Source organism: Alnus glutinosa, chromosome 9 (genome assembly GCF_958979055.1).
Source record: "Alnus glutinosa chromosome 9, dhAlnGlut1.1, whole genome shotgun sequence".
Lineage (NCBI taxonomy): Eukaryota > Viridiplantae > Streptophyta > Magnoliopsida > Fagales > Betulaceae > Alnus > Alnus glutinosa.
Genome location: NC_084894.1, coordinates 12,764,867 through 12,786,721, shown reverse-complemented (window position 1 = coordinate 12,786,721; position 21,855 = coordinate 12,764,867). Strand labels below are relative to the sequence as shown.

General features: G+C 37.2%; 1 protein-coding gene across 2 annotated transcripts; it reads right to left on the bottom strand.

Annotated features, from left to right (window-relative positions):
- Positions 1 to 2,870: 2,870 nt before the first annotated feature.
- LOC133877851 (large ribosomal subunit protein bL9c) lies at positions 2,871 to 19,020 on the bottom strand. 2 transcript variants are annotated; one of them, XR_009901796.1, is made up of 7 exons: positions 18,816 to 19,020; positions 18,407 to 18,534; positions 5,212 to 5,257; positions 4,132 to 4,229; positions 4,005 to 4,052; positions 3,307 to 3,491; positions 2,871 to 3,051 (listed from the first exon to the last, which is right to left on the bottom strand). XR_009901796.1 is itself a non-coding variant. In XM_062316286.1 (6 exons), exons 1-6 carry the CDS (start codon positions 18,957 to 18,959, stop codon positions 3,371 to 3,373), a joined length of 585 nt encoding a protein of 194 aa, XP_062172270.1. In that variant the 5' UTR covers positions 18,960 to 19,020; the 3' UTR covers positions 3,110 to 3,370. The 2 variants fall into 2 exon arrangements, 1 of the variants encoding a protein (XP_062172270.1); XM_062316286.1 differs by lacking the exon at positions 2,871 to 3,051 and having other exon boundaries at positions 3,110 to 3,491.
- Between the last annotated feature and the right edge of the window lie 2,835 nt (positions 19,021 to 21,855).

Genomic DNA, 21,855 nt, shown 5'->3' with positions numbered 1-21,855 from the left:
TTTTATATAGCCATTATTTAATGTAAATATTAGTAAAATTAAACAGATATGTAGATTTATATGGCTATGATGTTGTATTATTCTTTTTAAGTCAATGAATTTAGTTTCCGTTGCAATTATTTATCTATGATATATTATACATATGTTATGAGATGTATTATGTTGATATTGGCCCAGTGATTAATCATCATGCCACTGCAATAATTCTGTTTTGTATGTTTATATTAAAAAAAAGAAAAAGAAAAGAAAAGAAAAAAAGAAGAGTTGTCACAAAAGTTCTAAACTGTAAAGTTTTATATATTATATATGAGCTGTTCGTACAAGAGAGAAAGATGCAGTGAAATTTTTTAGTGTAAAAATAACTTACTTCTGAGAGCTATTTATATGCAGATTATGGGACATATTTGGAATTTTGGAAAAAAAAAAAAAAAAAAAAAAAAAAAAAAAACTTAAACAGTGCTACAGTGTTGTAGGCGCCGAAATTTCCAGTTTTTATCCATTTGCTTCGTGCTTCCGACCGTATCCTCAGAAAATGCTAGGGTTTGTACATGAGTTTCCTTTGTAGTGAAGTTACTTTTAGGATGCAGTTGAAAAGTCCTCCTTCAGCCAACATAGCAAAGGACATGCATGTACCCAAGACACCAAATTTCACAAACTCAAGTACTAGATGCAAGTTCGTACCGTCCGAACTATGCACACATTTATATATATAAAATTAAAAACCAGTTAGTTAATCATTATACAAACTAAATTTTTTTTTAGGGTTAAATATTTGAGTTTTGAAAATTTTATTTTTGTACTTGAATTTCAATTCGTATTGCAGATGATATTTAAGTTTTGAGAAAAGACGGACTTGGTATCTCCATCTATTTTTCTGTCCAATATTTAACTGTCTGCCACGTGTCAACCGCTGAGGTTGACACGTGGCACTATATATAAAAATATATAAAAATCTTTAAAAATTAATTAAAATTGAAAAAAAAAAAAGAGGAGGGGTTGCTAACCCACCTCCCTTGGCCACCATAGGAGTGGCTGAGCGCCCCATGGCAGAAAAAATAAATAAATAAATTTGATGGGTTTTGGCCCTTACGGGTGGCCGAACCACCCCCATGAGCACCCCCAACCATCAAAAAATAAATTGAGAGGTTGGCCGGCCACCCCCATGGTGGCCTGAGCCACCCCTCCTTTTATTGTTTTAATTTTTTTTTTTTTTTGAAGTTTTTAATATTTTTATTTTTTAAAAAAGTTTTATTAATTTTAATTTTTAATTTTTTTAATATTGTGCCACGTGTCAACCCTCAGGCCGGGGTTGACGTGTGGTAGATCGTTAAATATTGGACGGAAAAATAGACGGAGGTACTAAGTCCGTCTTTTCCCAAAACCCAAGTACCATCTGCGATATGAATTGAAATTCAGGTTCTAAAAAATAAAGTTGTCAAAACTCAGGTACCAAAAGGGTATTTAACCCTATTTTTAATTAATCTATTTCTATTTTAAGTCTAATCATTTAAATCTTAAATGTCAAATTATTCATAATGTGAATCAGAGCCTAGTTTGAATTGTCCACTTCGCATTTCAAACCGAGGATATAAAATTAGACATCAAATATATTTGATCAAACTTACAACCATTATTTATACTAAAGTATTCTTAGTCATCCTACTAAATTCCTTGAGTGTTACACCAATTGTCTTTTATTTTTTCCTTTATTGAGGCTATTTTGAAAATGGGTGTTACTGTTACACCCCCATTTTGCCTAGCCACCCCTTTCATATTTTATTTTATTATTATTTTTTTTTAATATTTTTAATATTTCTTTATTTTTAAATTTAATTTTTAATATTTTTTAATTGAAAATATAACACATGTCAATGGTATTATAAGAATATTTCGACAAATAGGTCTTAATAATTAACACATTTTGTTATTGTTTTGGTTATGACTTGATGTACATCGAGCCTTAGCGATCGTCTTTTGAGTATAGAGTTCAAATTATGTGTATGTGATTGTTTATAAGTGTATGACTATGAAAACATTATTCTTGCTATATTAGGTATTACCTGAAATAATAATAATAATAATAATAATAATAATAATAATAATAATAATAATAATTAATGAAATTATTATTATTATTTTTTTTAAAAAAAAATTATTTGCAATCGTTTTTTATATAAAACGACTTTAATCAGTTGGAGTCATTTTAGGTCTAAAACAACTCCAAAAATAAAAACAACTCCAACAGATTGGAGAAGTTTTAAATGCAAAACGACTCCAAACGTTTGAAGTCGTTTTACGTACAAAACGACCCCAAAAGTGTGGAGTCGTTTTAGACCTAAAACGACTCCAACAGAATGGAGTCGTTTTATAGTAAAGCGACTCCAAGCAGTTGGAGTCATTTTTATTACTGTTTCCAAACCTTTGGAGTTGTTTTTATTGCTAAACGACTCCGAACGATTTGAGACATTTCGGTAAAAACGACTCTAATTGTAGTCGTTTGAAAAGTAAAACAACTCTTACCTAGAGTCCAAATGTTATATGTTAAATCAATTTTAATTAAATATTTAACGTGCTTCACGCTTTTCTATTAGTTTAGCTTTTTAAGATAAGTAGTGACTTAATAAGATTCTATCCAAATTTGTACACGAGGATCAGGTAAAAAAGTGTCATGAACAGATGAGAAGTTTTCTGTACCTTGTTCTTATGTTCTTTTTTCTTTTTTTTTTCTTTTTTTTTTCTTTTTTTTTTTTTTTTTTTTTTCTTTTTTTAGGTAATTTTGCCAGAAAAGAGAGAGGGGGCCGGGGGGGAGGTAAGAATGGCTGTAGGCATCCATGTGAATCTGATATTGCATCAATCGACAAAGCAAGATATTTTACCAATTGCATTTTTGGATTCATTGACTTGAAAAATAGTTGGAACATTATAGTAAATTGCAAATCTCTGGTAATTTGAGATTTCTTGGTGAAGCAAAATATTAGCCATTCTATTTGCATCTGATCCAGTATCTCTATATAGCACATCTTTATCACCAGCTCAGAAAAGCAGAACAGCCTGATAATTAGCAAAATGAAATATTCAAAAATAAAAAAATAAAAAATAAAAATTTCAGTTTGCAGAGTATGAAGAATCATACAATATGTTAATCAACTTCTTCAAAACATGAAAGAAGAGAAAGCAGTAAGCCAAGTCAATTTGCAGAAAATTTGCACCATAATGTAAAACCAAGAATTCTGAATGATTGGTTATCTGGTAATTGGGAAGGCTCCCATTATCTCATGGCTTTCAGATATGTAGATGCCTATTTACCTTAGATGTGCAAGCTGCTAGCACACGTTCCATCCAGAGTTTGGGCACCAAAAGATACCTGTCCTTAGTTAGCATACACATTTAACCTCACTCGAGCAATAACTTCTGGGTGAAGCCTCAGCTCTGCAATATACTCTCCCGTTTCCCGGATTTCCGGAAGAGAAACATTTCGCTTGTCCACATCCCTATACATACATCAATAATAGCAATTAAGCAACCACAAGCATCAAATTAGTATAGGCTCCAGAGACTTCTTGTCCCCTATTTTGAACTGTATACTTATATGCTACTGGGTTCACGGAACACTGGTTTTTACAGAACATGGAAAAATTGTTATAATTTTCTTTAGTAAGAAAAACCAAAAAAGCTGTGTAGCTAGAGACCATGAAGAGAGATGTAGAAATGGAGATTCAATGGATGAAATAACACAAAATCTGGGAAGCGAGAGGCCATGATGAGAATCATGAATGAAATCAAGAAAAAAAAAATCATCCATAAATATAAGAGGATTACAATCTGAAGTAGGATAACAAATAACACACTGTCCTGGAATCATAATAATTTCAGAAATTTTCAAATATATCATAAATTGTAGATTTGTACATATATAGAAAATCATTGAAACTTGCATTAGGAAAAGCTCACAGATATAGTTGGAATCAGTGAAAGAATAAATAATATTAATGTCAGTATAGTACCTCTGAAGTTGTGCCTTAATTATGTCAACAAGATCTTGAGCAGTAACACTGTCAATTGAATTTTGCATCAGTTAATATCCAAACAATGGATTATATTTCTGCTTAATACTGAACTAGATTCACTCACCTTCCAAAAATTTGTTTCCCCTTCCCACCTTTGCGCCTCACCTTAAAAGCTCCAACAGTTTCAAAGCTCAGAGCGAGTTGCTGTGCCTCATCTTTTGCCTGAAGAAAGATGATATTATGTAATGAAATGAGTAAGGAACATAAAAAAGAGGGGGTGGGGGGGGGGGGGGGGGGGGGAAACACTGGTATAGGTTTCTACTAGCAAAAGAAAGAACAGATACGTAATCAAGATATAGTGCATTTGGGCACTGAATTGAAATAATCAGCTCTTATTTGACATTTGGAGGCATAATTGAACTTGTAAGAGTAGAGGCAGGGTCTAAGAATGGATCTTAAAATGGGAAAGTGGAGTCAGACAATGCCATTGGTCTTACCGAATAATGGCAACAGAAAACAGGATTCTGAAATCACTAGAACTCATGTCAAATATATGCAGTATCCTTAAAGAAATGTTTTAACTACAAACTGCATGTAGCCTTAGGACATAATGTACATACAGAACTAACGTAAAAACAATTCAACCACATATGAAGAATATAATGTCTTAAACATGGAAATATTTATCAAAGATATAACCTGAACTAATAGCAATTTCGGTGAAGTAGAGGGATAAATAAATGTAACAGACCTAGGGTTTCACAAATTCTTTCTTGTGTTTGAGAATTTGATTGTAATGGAAATGAGGGAATTTTTTACAATTAAATGAAATGATGGAATGAAATTCGATGTTTTGGATTGTACTGGAAAGGAATTGATGAATTGTAATGAAAAGAATGGTTGAAATGAAAGAAAGTATGCCAAAATCGGTGGGTTGTTTCGGGGACAACCTAACTTCTAAGAAACACAATTAAAGATAAGATCTTGATGATCCTTACAATCTCTCCCTTGGGCCCTGTTATACTAACCTGCTAACAAGTCTCTATCAAATCCTAACCTTTCAACTACACACCAAGAGTGCCTTAGCCCAGCCCATTTATTACATCATTGGCCCACTTACAAACACAACCTAATTACAAAACTCACACCTAATAAACACACCACTAACGTTAGACCTATTACAATAAATGGCTTATTTCATTACCCGTTTTTTCTCAGCCTCAATTCTCTCCTGTTCCATTCGCATTTCCCTGTAAAAATAATGAAGAAAATTTCTATCAAAGTGATGAGATAGGTTACTTTTTCTATCAATAATGTGATACTAAATTCTATTATCTGGAGCTTCAATCAACTATTTGCTGGCTAATAAATGAATAATGCTATGCAAGATCAAGATCATGAACTTTAATTCTGGAGCTTACATATACGTACTTTTTTTGAAAAAAAAAAAAATAAATAAAAATTGCTTTCAATAGCTCTTTGCGAATATTTTGTAGATGTTACAGAATTTAATCCTAGTGTCACTGCCAACATAACAGATGCAAATCATGGGTGACAATCAGAATGTAGATATTTTAAACATGTGATCAATTAGAATGTGTTGTTATGTTGCTCCCGGCTATCTCCTTCGGCACTCAAGGAGAATGTTTAAAAAAAAAAATTAAGATACTCCCAACTTTTCAACTTTTTGAAATCTTTGGAGAATCTGCTTTTCTCAGAAGTGAGAGTACCTGTGCATATTGACCATTCAAATTTTGTCAAGGCCAAAACCAGTTACCGTTGCAAGTTTCTCCAGTATTTTCCACCAAAAAAGGAAGGGGGTCAGACTTTCATTTACCCGCCAGATGATATTGTGGAAGAAGGCATTTCCAAATGGAGATCAAGCCTGGTGGGTCAATTCATGGATAAGACCTTGCCTTATTTCCTGGTGAAGAAGGCAGTGACTGGTATGTGGAGTCAATTTGGTGATGTTGAAGTGTTCTCTTTGGAAAATGGAATGTATATCTTCCGGTTTCAAGATGAAGCAACTTGTGATGAGATTATGGAGTCCAGATTGTGGCATATCTCTAACAAACCTTTGATTCTCAGGAAGTGGAAACCAGGTATGCAGGTCCTAAAACTTGCTTTGTCTTCTGTTCCTGTGTGGGTTAAGTTTCTGCATTTACCCATGGAATTCTGGACTCCTAATGGTCTTAGCTATGTGGCTAGTGGTGTTGGAGTTCCTCTCTATGCTGATGAAGTTACTGAGGAACAGAAAAGGTTAGGATTTGCTAGGGTATTGGTTGAACTTGATGTTAATTCAGATTGCCCTAAAGAAATGACTATATGTAGAGCTAATGGTGATTCTGTCACTGTGGGGGTAATTTATCCTTGGTTACCTCCAAAGTGTTCTAGTTGTAAGGCTTTTGGTCATGCGGTTTTTGCTTGTAAGAAGCAAGACAAGAAGGTGTGGATTCCTAAACAGCCTAAAACTCCTAAGAGGAAGACTAGCCCTGTGGGTAAGCAGGCTATGCCATTTGATAGAACTATTAGGAAGCCAGTGGGGGTTTCTAAGACTAAAACCAATGCAGAGGGGCTTAGGCTCTCTAATTCATTTGATGGTTTAAGTGGGGATGAGGAGATGGTGGGGGTGGAGAAGCCTAGATCCCCAACCACTTTTCTCCAAGTTTTTGAAAAGGTCCTGTTGAGTAAGGGGAAGGGGAAGATGGAAGGTAACCCTGGGATGGAGGGTTTTTCTCCTACTGGTGGGTTATGAAGCTCCTTTCATGGAACATTAGGGGTCTTAATAAGTCCCTAAAGCAGAGGGAGATTAGGAAAATGGTGCATAATCATAGGATTTCTATCCTATGTTTGGTTGAGACTCGGGTGAAGTTGGATAATTTTCCCGTGGTGGCTGGCTCTATGCTTCCTGGTTGGGAAGTTATCAATAACTATTCTAAACATTGGTTGGGGAAAATCTGGATCTGCTGGGATCCGGGAGGTGTTCATCTTGAAGTGTTTGATATTCATGCTCAAGTTGTTACTTGTAGGGTAATTTCAAAAGTGTCTGGGGTAAATTGGATGCTTTCTGTGGTTTATGGTGCTACTTCTGGTCCTGACAGAAGAAATTTATTGTCCAAGATGAGGTTGTTAAAGGCTGATATGGGAAGAGTACCCTGGATTATCACAGGAGATTTTAATGTTGTTAGATTTCCTGAGGAAAAATGGGGCAAGGAGGGATTTTCTTGTTATGAAAGAGAGTTTGTGGATTGTATTCAGAATTTGGAAGTGGAAGACATTGCCTATACGGGATGCTATCATACTTGGACTAACAATCAGGCAGGATCAGATTTTGTTTCTAAAAAGCTTGATCGGGTATTAGCAAATGGTGAGTGGTTTTCTACTTTCAGCAATACTGCAGTGGAGTTTCTTGAGAAAGGAGTTTCTGACCACTCCCCTGCTTTGGTGACTATAGCAAAACTTGTTAGCTATGGTCCCAAGCCCTTCAAATTTTTTAATTTTTGGGCTGATCATAGGAACTTCTTGGATTGGATAGAGGAGGGTTGGCGGGTAGAGGTGACCGGTTTTTCTATGTTTCGGCTATATGCTAAACTCAAATCTGTCAAGGAGGTCCTGAAGCTTAAAAACAGAGAGATTTTTGGAGGTTTGGGGCTGAAGGTGTTACAGGCTAGGTCTGATCTAGTCAAGGCTCATGCTGAATTTATGGCTTCCCGAGGCATGAAGATTGTAAAAAAAAAGAGAAGGAATGTTTGCATCTTTGGGTGTCTATCTCGGCTGCTGAAGAGAATCTCCTCAAGCAAAAGTCTAGGATTAATTGGCTCAAGCTTGGTGATGGAAATAACTCCTACTTTCATAACTCTGTTAAGGTTAGAAACTCTTCTAATCTTATTAAGATGTTAAAGGATGATAAGGGGAATAGCATTCTTGATATTCAGGAGATTAAGAATACGGCTATAGATTTCTATAAGAAGCTTTTGGGAAGCTCTTCTCATGAGTTCTCTACTGTCAAGGCTGAGAGGATTGATAGTCTTATTAAGAGGAGGTTTTCTGATGATAGTATAAGGGAAGTTCCAGTCACTAGATCAGAAATTCAGAAAGTTATCTTCTCTATGAATCCTAACAAGGCTCCTGGACCTGATGGATTTTCTGCTGGGTTTTTTCAGAAAGCTTGGTCGGTTATTGGTGATGACTTCTGTGATGCTATTCTGGAGTTTTTTCTTCATGGGAAGCTCTTGAAGGAGGTGAATTCCACCATTCTCACTTTGATCCCTAAAAAAAAGAATGCATCTTCTATGGGTGATTACAGGCCGATTGCTTGTTGCAATGTGGTGTATAAGTGCATTACAAAAATTCTGGCCAATCGTTTGATGAAGGGGCTGGATGAGGTGGTTAGCACTAACCAGGGAGCTTTTATTCCCAAACGTGGTATTGCTGAAAATATTCTCCTAGCGCAGGAAGTTGTTTGCCATTACCACAAGGTCAAGGGGGCTCCTAGATGTACTCTTAAGGTTGATTTGATGAAAGCATATGACTCCTTGGATTGGGAATATATTCTGCATTGTCTTAAATGTTTTGGAGCTCCTAGACGGTTCATTGCCTGGATTAGAGCGTGCATCACTAGTCCAAGTTTTTCTATATCTCTGAATGGAACCTTGGTGGGATATTTTGAGGGAAGGAAGGGACTGAGGCAAGGGGACCCTCTCTCCCCTTATCTTTTTGTCATGGATGGAAGGGCTGTCTTCTTTATTGGGTGAAGTTGCTGGCTCCCCTGCGTTTACTTATCACCCAAAATGTGCTGCAGTTAATCTAACTCATCTGTGCTTTGCAGATGACCTTCTGATTTTTTCTGCTGCTACTACTTCCTCAGTTACTGCCATAGTTGAGGTTCTTGCTGAGTTTGAGGATTTATCAGGGTTAAAGGCTAACCCTTCTAAGAGTTCTATTTTCCTTGCCAGTGTTCCTGTTGCTGTCAAGCAACCCATCTTGGAGATTCTTCACATGCCGGAGGGCTCTCTTCCAGTAAGGTATCTTGGTGTTCCCCTTGTCACTAAGCGTATATCTTCCTCTGATTGTGAATGCCTGGTAAATAGAATTACAACAAGAATTGATTCTTGGCTTGTAAAAAACCTCTCCTTTGCTGGCCGGCTTCAACTTCTGTCATCCGTGCTTCTTAGCATGTAGGTTTTCTGGGCCAAAGTCTTCATTCTGCCCAAGGGAGTTATTCATTTGATTGAGCAGAAACTAAATAGATTCTTATGGAGTGGTAGTGATTCAAAAGCTCATGCTAAGGTGGCTTGGAGTAAGGTTTGTCTTCCTAAGAGAGAAGGGGGTCTTGGGATCAAGGACATTGCTATTTGGAATCAGGCTTCGATGCTTAACCATGTTTGGAATTTATTTTCAAAAGCAGGCTCTTTATGGGTAGCATGGACTGAAGCAAACTGGTTGAAAGGTAGGAGCTTCTGGACAGTTCCTATTCCAGCTTCTTGTTCTTGGAGTTGGAAGAAGATTCTCAAGCTCCGAGACCTAGCCAAAAGATTCATTCGATTTAAGGTTGGGAGGGGTAATAAGGTGTTCTTGTGGTTGGATAATTGGCATCCTGCAGGTTGTCTTTTGGATAAATATGGTTATAGAATCGATCATGATTCAGGTTTTCCCCTGCATGCCAAACTGGATGTCATTATGAAGAATGGTGCTTGGTTTTGGCCTTATGCCCGGTCAGATGATCTTGTTGAGATTCAGAGTCAACTCCACACAGTTGAGGTTGGAGATGCTGATGAGCCAGTGTGGAATTCTCGAAGTGGCATATATAAGTGCTCGGACACTTGGGAAAAATTGAGAGAGGTGCATCCGGTAGTTGAATGGTGGAAGATTGTTTGGGCTCCTGCTTCTATCCCTCGGCATTCTTTCATGCTTTGGCTAGTTTTCAGGGATGCTTTGATCACTAAACAACGCATGTGTTGCTGGGGTTATTCAGGACAGATTCTCTGTCCTTTCTGCTATGGAGCTCAAAAGAGCCGTGAGCATCTTTTCTTTAGGTGCAGTTTCAGTAGGCGGATTTGGACTGAAATCATGGCTGAGTGTTCTTTTTACAATGTGCCTTTGGATTGGGATGATATTGTAGTTTGGAGCTTGAAGGTGATGCAGGGGAAAAGTTTAAGAGCAGTTTTGGGTCGACTGTGTTTTGGAGCTACTGTATACCATATATGGAAGCAGAGGAACGACCTTTTGCACAATAACACTCCACGCACGGAGGAAGCAATTTTGACTCGTATTAGGTGGAAAGCTCGAGTGAAGATTGTAGCAAAAGGGAAGATCAGCCATTTCAGGAAGAATATGAACCTTGTTGCTAAATGGAATTTGCATTTTCTGGAGTGATGGGATGTTGTGAGTCCTATGTGTCTTTGAGGATTGATGGGGGTTTGATTTCTCTGTTTTGATCTTGTAGATGTTTGCTTTGTTTTATGCTGTTGTTTACTGTGTTCTTGGAAGCAGTAGGGTTGTCGTTGATGGGTTTTTTTCTCTCTTGGTTTCCTAGCTAGGGGCTTGTTGTCCCTATGCAGGAGTTGTTTCCAGTTTTCACTGGAGTGTATTGGTTACTGAGTTGAGCCTTATAAAATCTTTTATTCATCAAAAAAAAAAAATAAGAGTTTTGGGTGGACATCATGATAAGCAATATTTGAGAAAATGCCAAGACCACCATTAACACCTTAGACTACCAAGATATCCTCCATAACACACATTATGCCCTTCATTCAGCTCCAGCATCAACAAAATGGTGGAGCAATTGCTAGGAAACTACGGCATGTGATTGTCTACTCTTGGGGGTGGTCCGGTTGCATTGCCATAAGTTAAAAACAATAAAAAAGAAAAGGAAAAAATTGGTATTGATAAGTTTTAGGTTGAGGGTGATGGAATGTGAGGATGGCAGAGGTGGTTAAGGCTGATGAGGGTAGGATTGCTAATGGTGGCTTTTTGCAGGTTGTCATAGAGAGGGTGGAGGTAAAGACTATTGTAAAGGAGATGACATCGACGGTGATTTCCTATGGAGATGGAGAATATAGCATGGTCAACACAAAATGATGAGTCACAGTAGCACGTGGTGGAATAATGATGGACTCCAAGTGAGGAAATATAGAAACTAGATTCAACTTAAACCAAGTGCTTGCTACTTTGGGTGGGAACCAACACCTCAGTGCAGGGATAATAGATTTCTTTTTCTACTCTATCGCACACAATGCTTCCTTCCCTCTCTAAACATAGATCCCTAACCCGCTACCACACTCTAGGACACAAACCACACTCTACAAGGTTCATTCATCACACAACACACACATACAGAACTCATTAGATACACTACACTACACTACACACGTTGAACACCAAATTACCCACACTTCCATAACTGTATTACACTTACCCATGACCTATATTAAACTAAATCCAGCGAATTCACTTAAAACACTCCCAAATGGGTGCTCTATTCTTGCATGTTTTGCAGGGTGCAAAACAAAGCACTCCCACTACCCACATTTTTCAATTTTTCCAGGCCTAGGACTTGCTCCCTTGGGATGAATCTTGTTCTTAAGGTTTAGATTAGGAAAATGGTTAGAGAGCCGATCCACTGAATCAAGGTCTTTACAGGTTGTACTCATTTTCCACAAAATGAGCACTCTGAATGAAGAGCAGCTACAAAGGTGTTTGGGCGTTGCATTTCATCCCATGGAATATTCTTTACTAAAGAAGTGGTTATTTGGTGGTTAATAGGAGGTGAGAAGGTTAGTTTCATACTTGAAATAGCACACACTATGGAGATCCCATTTGACGAGAGAGGTATTCCTCCATCATTTGAGCCATCTCAATGGTCTCACGCACAGCTTTGGGTCTCAACATGCAAACTTCAATGAAAATTTCCATTTCAAGCTCTCCCATAAAGGTACCAATTAGCGCCTTCCATTTCAAGCTCTCCCATAAAAGTACTCTAGTACATAGGAAGTATACAAGAGAGTCCATAATCTGAAGAAAAATAAGAACAAAAGTTTAAAAAATCTACAAAACTAGAAACAAGAAAACTATGATGGGCAGACATCCAAATATATAAAGTGTTGAACACAATCTTCCGCAATTTTGTCACCGAAGTCTCTAAATCTTTAAAACCCCAAGCATTCCTCTCTTGCCAAAGACACCACATTAAACACAATGAAGCCAACCTCCATACTTCCATAACTGTACCACACCCAACCTATCCTCCTGAACTGACCAACAAATCAATCACCCGCCAAGGCATAACCCACTCAACACCAAACAAATTAAGAATGAAACTCCATAATTATGTCTACTTCACAATGAATCAGTAAATGATCAATCTTCACTCTTCTTACACATGCAACACCACTCCACCACCACAACGTTCATCTTTCTCAAATTCTTGAGCGCCAATATTTTCCCTAATGCTGCTCTCCACACAAAAAAAGGACACCCGTGAAGGAGTCTTGACTCTCCATATACTCTTCCATGGAAAAGAGGATCCATTCTGGCTAGTTAACACTTGATCAAACAACTTCACTTCGAACTTGCTCTTTTTGGAAGGACTCCATCCTATTCTATCCTCCTCTCCTTGTATTTGTTGGAAAGATTACAACCTCTGAAAGAAAGATACTACCACCTCCACTTTCCAATCCTGAATAGGTCTAGTAAAAATTACATTCCCCTGAATAATCCCTTCTCAAAACTGCATGTTATCAGCCACCCACTCATCATTTCTCTAAGCAATACTAAACAAATCCGGATAAGATATCTTCAACGGACTATCCCCAAACCAAGCATCATGCAAAAAACTAATATTTGACCCAACCCAACCTCAAATCTAACAAAATTGGAAAACTTTTCCCACCCCTTTCTAATATGTTTCCGAACTCCCACTCCAAATGTCCCCGTTACCTCCTTATAGCACCAACCTCCCCCTATACTATCATATTTAGTCTCTATCACCAATCTCCATAATGCATCTCTATCTATAGCATACCGCCAAAAACACTTTTCCAAAAGGGCTTGGTTGAACTGAATCAGATTTCTAACTCTCAACCCACTTGATTTTATCGGAGTGGAAATCCTAGCCCAAGTCACTAAATAGAATTTAAACTCATCCCCAGTTCCACCCCATAAAAAATCTCTCTGAAGTGTCTCAAGCCTATTGGCCACTCCCACCGGAATAGGTAAAAAAGATAAGTAATAAATAGGTAGATTGGATAGAGTATTCTTGATCATTGTCAATCTACCACCCTTAAATAAATAGAGTCTCTTCCATCTAGCCAACCGACGTTCCACTTTTTCAATTAGGCCATTCCAAATAGAAGTGGCCTTATAAGAAGCACCCAATGGCAAACCCAAATACTTCACTGGCAACGAAGAGACTCTACACCCAAGAATACTGGTCAGCTCTTCTACATCTTCCACTTTGCCTACAAGAACAATTTCTGATTTTGCTAAATTGATTCTCAATTCCGAAACTGCTTCAAAACATAAGAAAACACACTGCAAATGTCGAATTAGTTCTGAGTTTGCATCACAAAAATCAGCATATCATCAGTAAATAGTAAATGAGACACTACCAACTCTTCATTATATCTCGACCCCATTGAAAACCTATCATAAGACCCCTATCTATTTTCGCAGTCATCATTCAACTCAACACCTCCATAACCACCACAGACAATAGCGGCGATAACTGATCCCCATGTCTGAACACACGAAAGCTAGAAAATAATAGGGACGGTGTTCCATTCACAAGAAAATAAAATCGTACAGTACAAATACAATGCTCTATCCAATCCCTCCATTTCTCCCAAAATTCTCATCTCTTTAACAAATAAAGCAAGGACTCTCAATTTACATGATCATAAGCCTTCTCCAAATCTAACTTGCACAACACCCCAGATTCCCCCGATCTAATCCGACTATCCAAACTTTTATTAGCGATTAGCACTGAATCCAATATTTGTCTACCTCCAATGAAAGCATTCTGTGAGTTAGAGATAATCTTTCCCATCACCGACTTTAGCCTGTTTGCTAAAACCTTGGAAATAATTTCATACGCCCCACCCACTAAGCTAATTGGCAGAAAATCCTTAGCATCCATAGGACCATAGCTCATGCCTTATTTGGGATAAGATATACAAAAGTTGCACTAATACTCTTCTCAAACTTCTGTCGACTATGAAACTCCATAAAAACTGTCATGATATCCTCATTCACTACATCCCAACACTTCTGGAAAAAAGCCATAGTGAAACCATCCAGCCCTGATGCCTTATCACCATTCAAATCCCTCAACACAACCTACACTTCCTGCTCCTCCAAATCTCTTTCCAGCCAAATACTCTCATCAGCATCAATGGACAGGAACAAAAGACCATCCACCCTCGGTTGCCAAGTAATCTACTCAGAATACAATTTATTATAGAATTGCACTATATGCTCCTTTATCTCATTAGAGTTAGAAGACATGGATCCATTGATGATTAAAGATTCCACTTGGTTATTTCTTAGATAAGAAGCCACCTTATGAATTTTTTTTATTTTTTTATTTTTTTATTCCCCTTCCTTAAGCACAGGACCCTAGATGTTTGTCTCCAACTCACTTCCTTCAACAGAATAGTTTTCTCCAATTCCTTAGACATATCTTCCTTCCTCACCCTTTCCTCCTCCGTTAAACTACGACCCTTTGCAATTATATCCAGATCCCAAATACCCTCCAAAAGCTCCTTCTTTCTCTTCCCAACATCACCAAATACTTCTTAATTCCATTTTTTAAAGATCTACCTTCAGAGCTTTCAACTTATAAGCCAATATATAACTCGGTAAACCATGAAAGTTATAGGACAACCACCAAGTTTTTACCTGTTCAACAAATCCCACTGATGCCAACCACATGTTTTCAAACTTGAAATACCTGCTTCCTCCTCTTGGCACCCACAGTCCAACATCAAAGGAAAATAATCTAACTACATTAGGAAAATGTTCCTCCTATTCCGGAGATAGAAGAAATCTATCAATTCTAGATCATGCCTGCAATTCCCAATTATTTGACTAATTAAAATGCCCCCCCCCCCCCTACAAGCGGGATATCCAAAAGGACCAGCTCAAAGATAAAATAAAAAAAAAATCCCTCGTAGCTGAAGAGTGTTTGGAGTCACCTGATTTTTCGCTCAGAAACCGAACCACATTAAAATCTCCACCAATACACCACGACAACTCCCACCAACTCATCAAACCAGCCAATTCATCCCACAAATACCTCCTTTCAATATCATCATTTGGGGCATACACACTTCCCCCACCCAAACGTCCAAACAAAATTATCTACATTTCTAAAAGAGCATGCAACTGTTTAACTCCCCACACAATCCTCAATATTATCCATCAGCCCGCCTCTCCCACAATAATAAAACTCCACCTGAAGCCCCTCTCGATCCCATAAAGCACCAATCCACATGTTGACAATCCCATTAACTCCTAACCACCTCCCTAGAAATGCTCTCCAATTTTGTCTCTAATAAACATACAACATCCGCCTTCCAATCTCTGAGAAGCCCTCTAATCGTTGGTCTTTTATCAATCGCATTTAGCCCTCTGACATTCCATGATACTATTTTAGGTTTCATCATGCACAATTTGAGCCCCTCCCCTTTCCTTTGCCTCTATTAGATTGCCATCCCTTCTTATCATAATTAACCGAGCAATCCAACCTCTTTAATTCCAGATCAACTTTTATCCTTGGCTTACAATGTACTTCGGACACATTCCCCACAAAATTCTTACCTTTATTAGCTTTAATCTCAGCAAATAACGCCAACATTTTATCCTCAAAACCATCACACGACAATCCTACTACATGGCGAAAATCCTTCACCCTTTCAACCACCCATTTGGGAGACACCATATTTGGAACATCCTTTTCTACACCCACTAGATAGATGCACAATGGTTCACTCCCCTTGAACTCCTCCCCAACAACATTCACCACTACCAATGATTTTTATTCATATCCCCATATACTAGTATCAATTCGTTGTTTGGATCAAATCCATTCAACTCATAATTCTGCATCTCCTAAAAAAGTTGACCCCTTATGCTTCCTTCCCACTTCTCATTCTCCACGGCTACCAAATCACCTCTAGAATCCTCTCTTAATAGAGGCCCTCTATCCTCTTCTCCACCCGAGCTACAACCCTATAACACCACACCACCCTCAACCCCCTCTGCTTCATCTCCTTCACCCCATTGATACTGGGACGTCAAGGCAGATGAAATCAAAGCTAAACCACTGCCCACCATTGCCCACACCGCTTCTATTGGGCTCTTTGGCATTCTCTACCTTGGACCCAATAATTTCCTCACCTAGAACCATCGACAAGCTCGTAACCATCATCATAACACTCAATGCCACGCCGTCGACAGGACCTTCCGTAATCCCATGGGCTACAACAATTTGAGGCATGGTCACGGAATAAGCCAGTCGTGATGATCACAGGATAAGTCAGTCGTGATGGCCACAAGATAAACCAGTCGTGATGATTATGGGATACATCGGTAGTGACGGTCAGGGGATAAACCGATCATGATGATCATGAGATAAATCGGTCGTGACAACGGAACCAAGAGTATAACAAGGGATTTAGGGATAAGTTAAGGGAAATAAAAGCATGTTTTGGATTTAAGTATGTTGCTTATTAATAGTATGGTTATGTGCTAATTTCCAATGATTGCTATGTATGGTATTATGTTTTATGCATGTGAGTAGAAAGAAAATTGTATGTGCACTGATTTATGTTCATAGCTAAAGTAAAATCTCTCTCCAGTTCTAAAGAAAAATGAAAGCATTGGCATTTACCCCTAAAAGAATTTCCGCATGTTGATTTTGTATTTCGGAAAACAAAACATGAGTTATAAGGAAATGTCTTATGGTATTCTTCAAAAAAGCAAATTGGTGTTTAAGATTTTCGGAAAATAAGAGAGAATTTCATCAAACAAGTGCTCACACCATACATGATTGATTGGATTTATTTACTTTCTGAGTCATGGACTCGCAGTTCCACCTATAAAATGTTTGTTTTACAGTCATAGCCAATCAAGATACGAGCAAGCCGGAAGGGTATGTATAGTATGACCCATAGGATTATAGGCTCAAACTTTTGAGGTTTTGTGATGAGGACTTTACTTTTGTGGGTCAGGATATGTGGGCCTAAGTGCCCCTTGATATTATATAGTTTTGTAATATCCTATAAGTTGTATGGAACATGTTGTAATTAAGTTATGTCAATATGGAGTTTTGTTGCTTCTAGCGCTCTGGTGTTGTATAATTAGGTGAGTTTGTGGTTTTGCAAGAGAAAAGGAAAGAAAATTTTGTAGCATGTTTTCCGCTGCCATGTATATCAGAATATAGTAGTAGGGCCACATGGATAATCACGATCATTATCACCTTTGTTTCGGCGAGGGCATTATAGTGTAGGTATTCTACCCTGTCCTGTTTTGCAGGGTGCAAAATACAGCACTTCCACTTCCCACATTTTCTAATTTTTTCAAGCCCAATAAATGACCGGTCGTGTTCATAGTGAATTAGTTACATGAGAAAATATAGCCAGAGGTGTTTATGATAATGTACAAGTTATATTAGATGGACATACTACAACTGATATTTGGGAGTCTTGAAAGCTAAGTACTAATGTGTTGTAGCTTGTGGTGGTTCTCGGCCATCATGGAGGTTTTTTGGATACTGAGGAGAAACCCCGAATGCACAGCTAACCACAAAAGAATTATACTATGCTAACAGACAGATAAACCCCTGAGCACTTGAGATATCTCTCACCCAAGCAATAGGTCAGTCAGGGGATTCAAACCCCGACCAACAATATGGGCAGAATACCCACTTACCAGCTGAGAAGGCCTCAAGGAAAACCATCATAGAAGTTGGTAAAGAGAAGAAGAGTCCACAGTCACGGTTTCCAGGCAGAAGCAACCATGTCCATATTAAATCACTTATCTTGATGTCCCAAAGCTTTTATTAATGGGTATGATATGTGAGTTTCAGGATTGTATTGATACCCATCGCATATAATACAACCATAAATCCAAAATCCATGCCTGGTTTTACTTATTCTAACATACGCATTCCCAAATAGTTTCCAAGCACTAAATAATTATGGACTGTTAGCATACGGTATATATAGTTTCTGTTTGACAATTTTTCCAATTTACTCAAAATAGGCTCCTATACATGTTGCATTGTTTCATCAAATACTTGCTCCGCCTAACAAATAATCAGTGTTCCTACTGAATTGGAAATGTGAGAGACAACCAAACTAACACAATCTAAAGATAAGATGGTTTCAGTTATACGTTACTTGAGCACTGCGGGAGTGACAATTTGGGCCTTGCCCAAGGGCAGCAGATAATTTCTGTAATACCCGGCCTTCACGTCAAGCATCTCCCCCATCTTTCCCAGGTATGCCACGTCCTCCTTCAAAATTATCTGACCCCTCCCACACCAACAAATACCCCATTATAATGCTAGCATTTTGTTTTTTTGCCAGGCTGTTTGGTTGCTAAGAAGATGTGGGAAAGGAGAAGCCCAATTGTGAATAATGTAGCTTAACTGAAGTGGGAAAAGTTTATTTTAGTTTTCTTTCTTTTTTCTCACTTTTCTCAGCAACCAAACAAAGGCAAGCACACAAAGACCCAATTAATAATGAGAATATAAGAGAATAATAACAGAAACCCAGTTCGTTTTTATGCAGTGTAATCTATTTCTACCTTTCGGGTCTTCGTGGCTTTCTTCTGAGCGAAAACCACCAAGGCTGTTCTTCTAGCTGGTAGTTTAGTGGCTTCACTCAAGTTTCCGCCCAAGCTATTTAGCCACGAAGAACTCCATGATACAGTCAAAGCTGTAGATGCCATTGCCAAGGCGTTCTTCTATCTCTCTGTCTCTAATTGGTTTTTGTGATCTTATCTGTTTAAGGCGAGTGTGCCTTGTTTTTCAAGAGACAATAATACTCGGGTTTTTTTTTTATTATTTTATTTTACCTCTTCAAAAGTGAGAAACTACTATGTTTCCCGTTCTCTAGATTTAACTTGGATTATTACCCTTGCGTAGGCATAAACGAGTCGGTCCGAGCCAGGTTTTGTCTTCCCGGATTGGCTCATTTTACCAGGCCTCTAAACGAGCTTGAATTCAAATTCACCAAGAAGCTAATAGTGGGTAAAGCCACAGAGTCCCATGCAGCTTTCATTTGTGCCCAAGAACGTCATTGTATGGGGGAAGGAATCAGTACCCATAGAGTCCTTTATTGAAAAGTCCCTAAGGCAGACTTTGTTAAAGTTAATTGCGATGCGGTTGTGGATAAGACAAAGCGAAGGATGGGCATCGGTGTGATAGTCGGGGATAATTTGGGAGAGGCGTTGGCCACATTATCAACTCCAAAAAATTATAACATTGACCCGGTTATAGCTGAAGCCTCGCAGCTTTGAGGGCTGCTATTTTTTGCCTAGAATTGGGACTGAAAAGGGTAGAACTGAAAGGTGATGCTCTCCAAGTGAACCGGGCGTTACAACGAGACGACATGAATTTGAGTTTGTATGGTAACTGATGTGGTCTTTTTAAACAAAAATATAGCAATAGTAAATTACCACTCACAATAGTACAAATCCTTGTAGGATAAGGCTATAGAGAATGTGTCAAACCTCAATGACTGCAGGGGTATTATTATCAGGTTTATGAAGATTAAAAATAACTTTAAAAAAAATGATTGATTTTGTTGTTGACTAAAGTGCATCAAATAAACGCAAAAGAGAATTGAAAAATATGAGAGAGAGAGAGAGAGAGAGAGAGAGAGAGAGAGAGAGAGAGAGAGAGAGAGAGAGTAGAGTATTGACTTCACCACTATCCGCAAATTACTAGCTAATCATATTTAATTAAAGAAATTCATTCTATGTATGTTATATATAAACAAAAAAATACCTTATTAAAGAATAAATATAATCCATTTTCGGTTGGCACGAACCGTCCACCTAACCACTAAGATGCGATACGACTCGTCTTCCCTAGGTATGGATAATCTAATTATTTAATAGGATAAATACAATCAATGGAATAGTATAACCCATCTTCAGTCGGCACGGGCTGTCTACCTAAATTACACTAAACTATGGTGTAATACGATCCATATTCTCTAAGTATGGTCTATCTAACCCTCTTGATCATATGTCAATTAAAACCGTTGTATGATTATCATTCCATAATCACAGAAATAAAAATGATTTGAGTTCAATAAAGATAAAAAGCTTTTTAAGACAAGATAAGGATTCCACTAATATTGATTTTGAATTTAAGAACAATTGCATTAAAATATTAAGAACAATATCAAACTGTATCAATTCTCATAATTATACAACCAACATGCATAAACTGAAATTCTTTAAATTAAGATACAATCAAACCATTGTGCTTGAATAGGATTACATCAATACCCTACGGCCTCGTTTGGTTTGCGGAATGTCTATTCCATTAGGAAAAGGAATAACTATTCATGGGAATAGATGAAGGTGGAATGGAATAACTATTCCTATTCTTTTGTTTGGTTGTAACGGTGGAATAGAACATTGCATATGTATTCTTTTGTTTGGCACAGTGCAATACATTGGTGAATGAAATCATATTATAATCAAATTTCCTAAAACACCCTTATAATACAAATATAATTTATATTCTTAAGGACATTTTTTTTTTCTTTATTTAAGAAACATAAACAATCATACTATGACATTTTTTGTTTTTTTTTTTTTTTTTTAATTTCATAGAGTTCATGGCTTTTTTTTTTCTTTTTTTTTTTCATATACAATTACGCTACAAAATGATTTATAAGGGGAAAAAAAAAAACACACACACACACACACACACATAATCATCATATCACCATCATAAAATAAAATAAAATAAAATAAAATAGATCATCTGCAAAGCCCTTTTTATTTTATTCTTTTTTATTTGTTTTTCAGCAACAAACATTCATTCTTTGCTTACAAAGTAAAATGATTTATAAGAAAAAAAAAAAAAAAAACATAATCATCATAAAAAAAAATAAATCATCTACAAAGTCCTTTTTATTTTATTATTTTTTATTAGTTTTTCAGCAACAAACATTCGTTCTTTGCTTACAAAGTTTTTCTCAAACCTCCACAAGACAATTGGAGTCCCCCCAATATTAAGCGGTACTCGTTTTGCTACGTCTAAGTGCATTCTGTAGGCTAAATCATAGGAGGAGGAGAAAAAAAAAAGAAAAAAAAAAGAAAAAAAAAAGAAAGACTACCCCACAACAAATTAAGTTGATTGAGAAACAGAGAGAGGAGGATGAGAATATAATTGCAGAGATGGAGAGAGATACTGATGGTGCATTTGAGTGATGAATTTTTGAAATCAAAATTAAATTCTTATTCTGTTTGCGAATTTTGAGATTTGACTTTTTTAAAAAAAAATTGAATAAAATATGATTTGTTTATAAAAAGTTGAATAAAATATAATTTGTTTTTTTAAAAAAGTTGAATAAAATATGATTTATTTTTGAAAAAAGTAGAATTAGAATTATATTTTATTGTCAAAATTTTGTATCCAAACACACCATGAGTTGAGAAATAGAGAGAGAGAGAGAGAGAGAGGGATAAGAGACTTGGGTGTTGAGAGGGTTGGGGTTTTTGGGCAAAAAACGAATTTTATTTATTCCCACAGGAAAGGAATAGGTATTCCACTCCTTTTTGAATGGAATACCTATTCCTCTTCGTAAGGGAATAGCTATTCCGT

Bases quoted from the DNA above. Each gene is read 5' to 3' on its own strand.
- LOC133877851 (XM_062316286.1), bottom strand. From the start codon at position 18,959: ATGGCATCTACAGCTTTGACTGTATCATGGAGTTCTTCGTGGCTAAAT. The intron at 18,535-18,815 runs GTAGAAATAGAT...GGGAGGGGTCAG, and splicing joins AAGCCACGAAGACCCGAAAG to ATAATTTTGAAGGAGGACGT. The intron at 4,230-5,211 runs GTAATGAAATAA...ATCTTTCTTCAG, and splicing joins TTGAGGCTGAGAAAAAACGG to GCAAAAGATGAGGCACAGCA.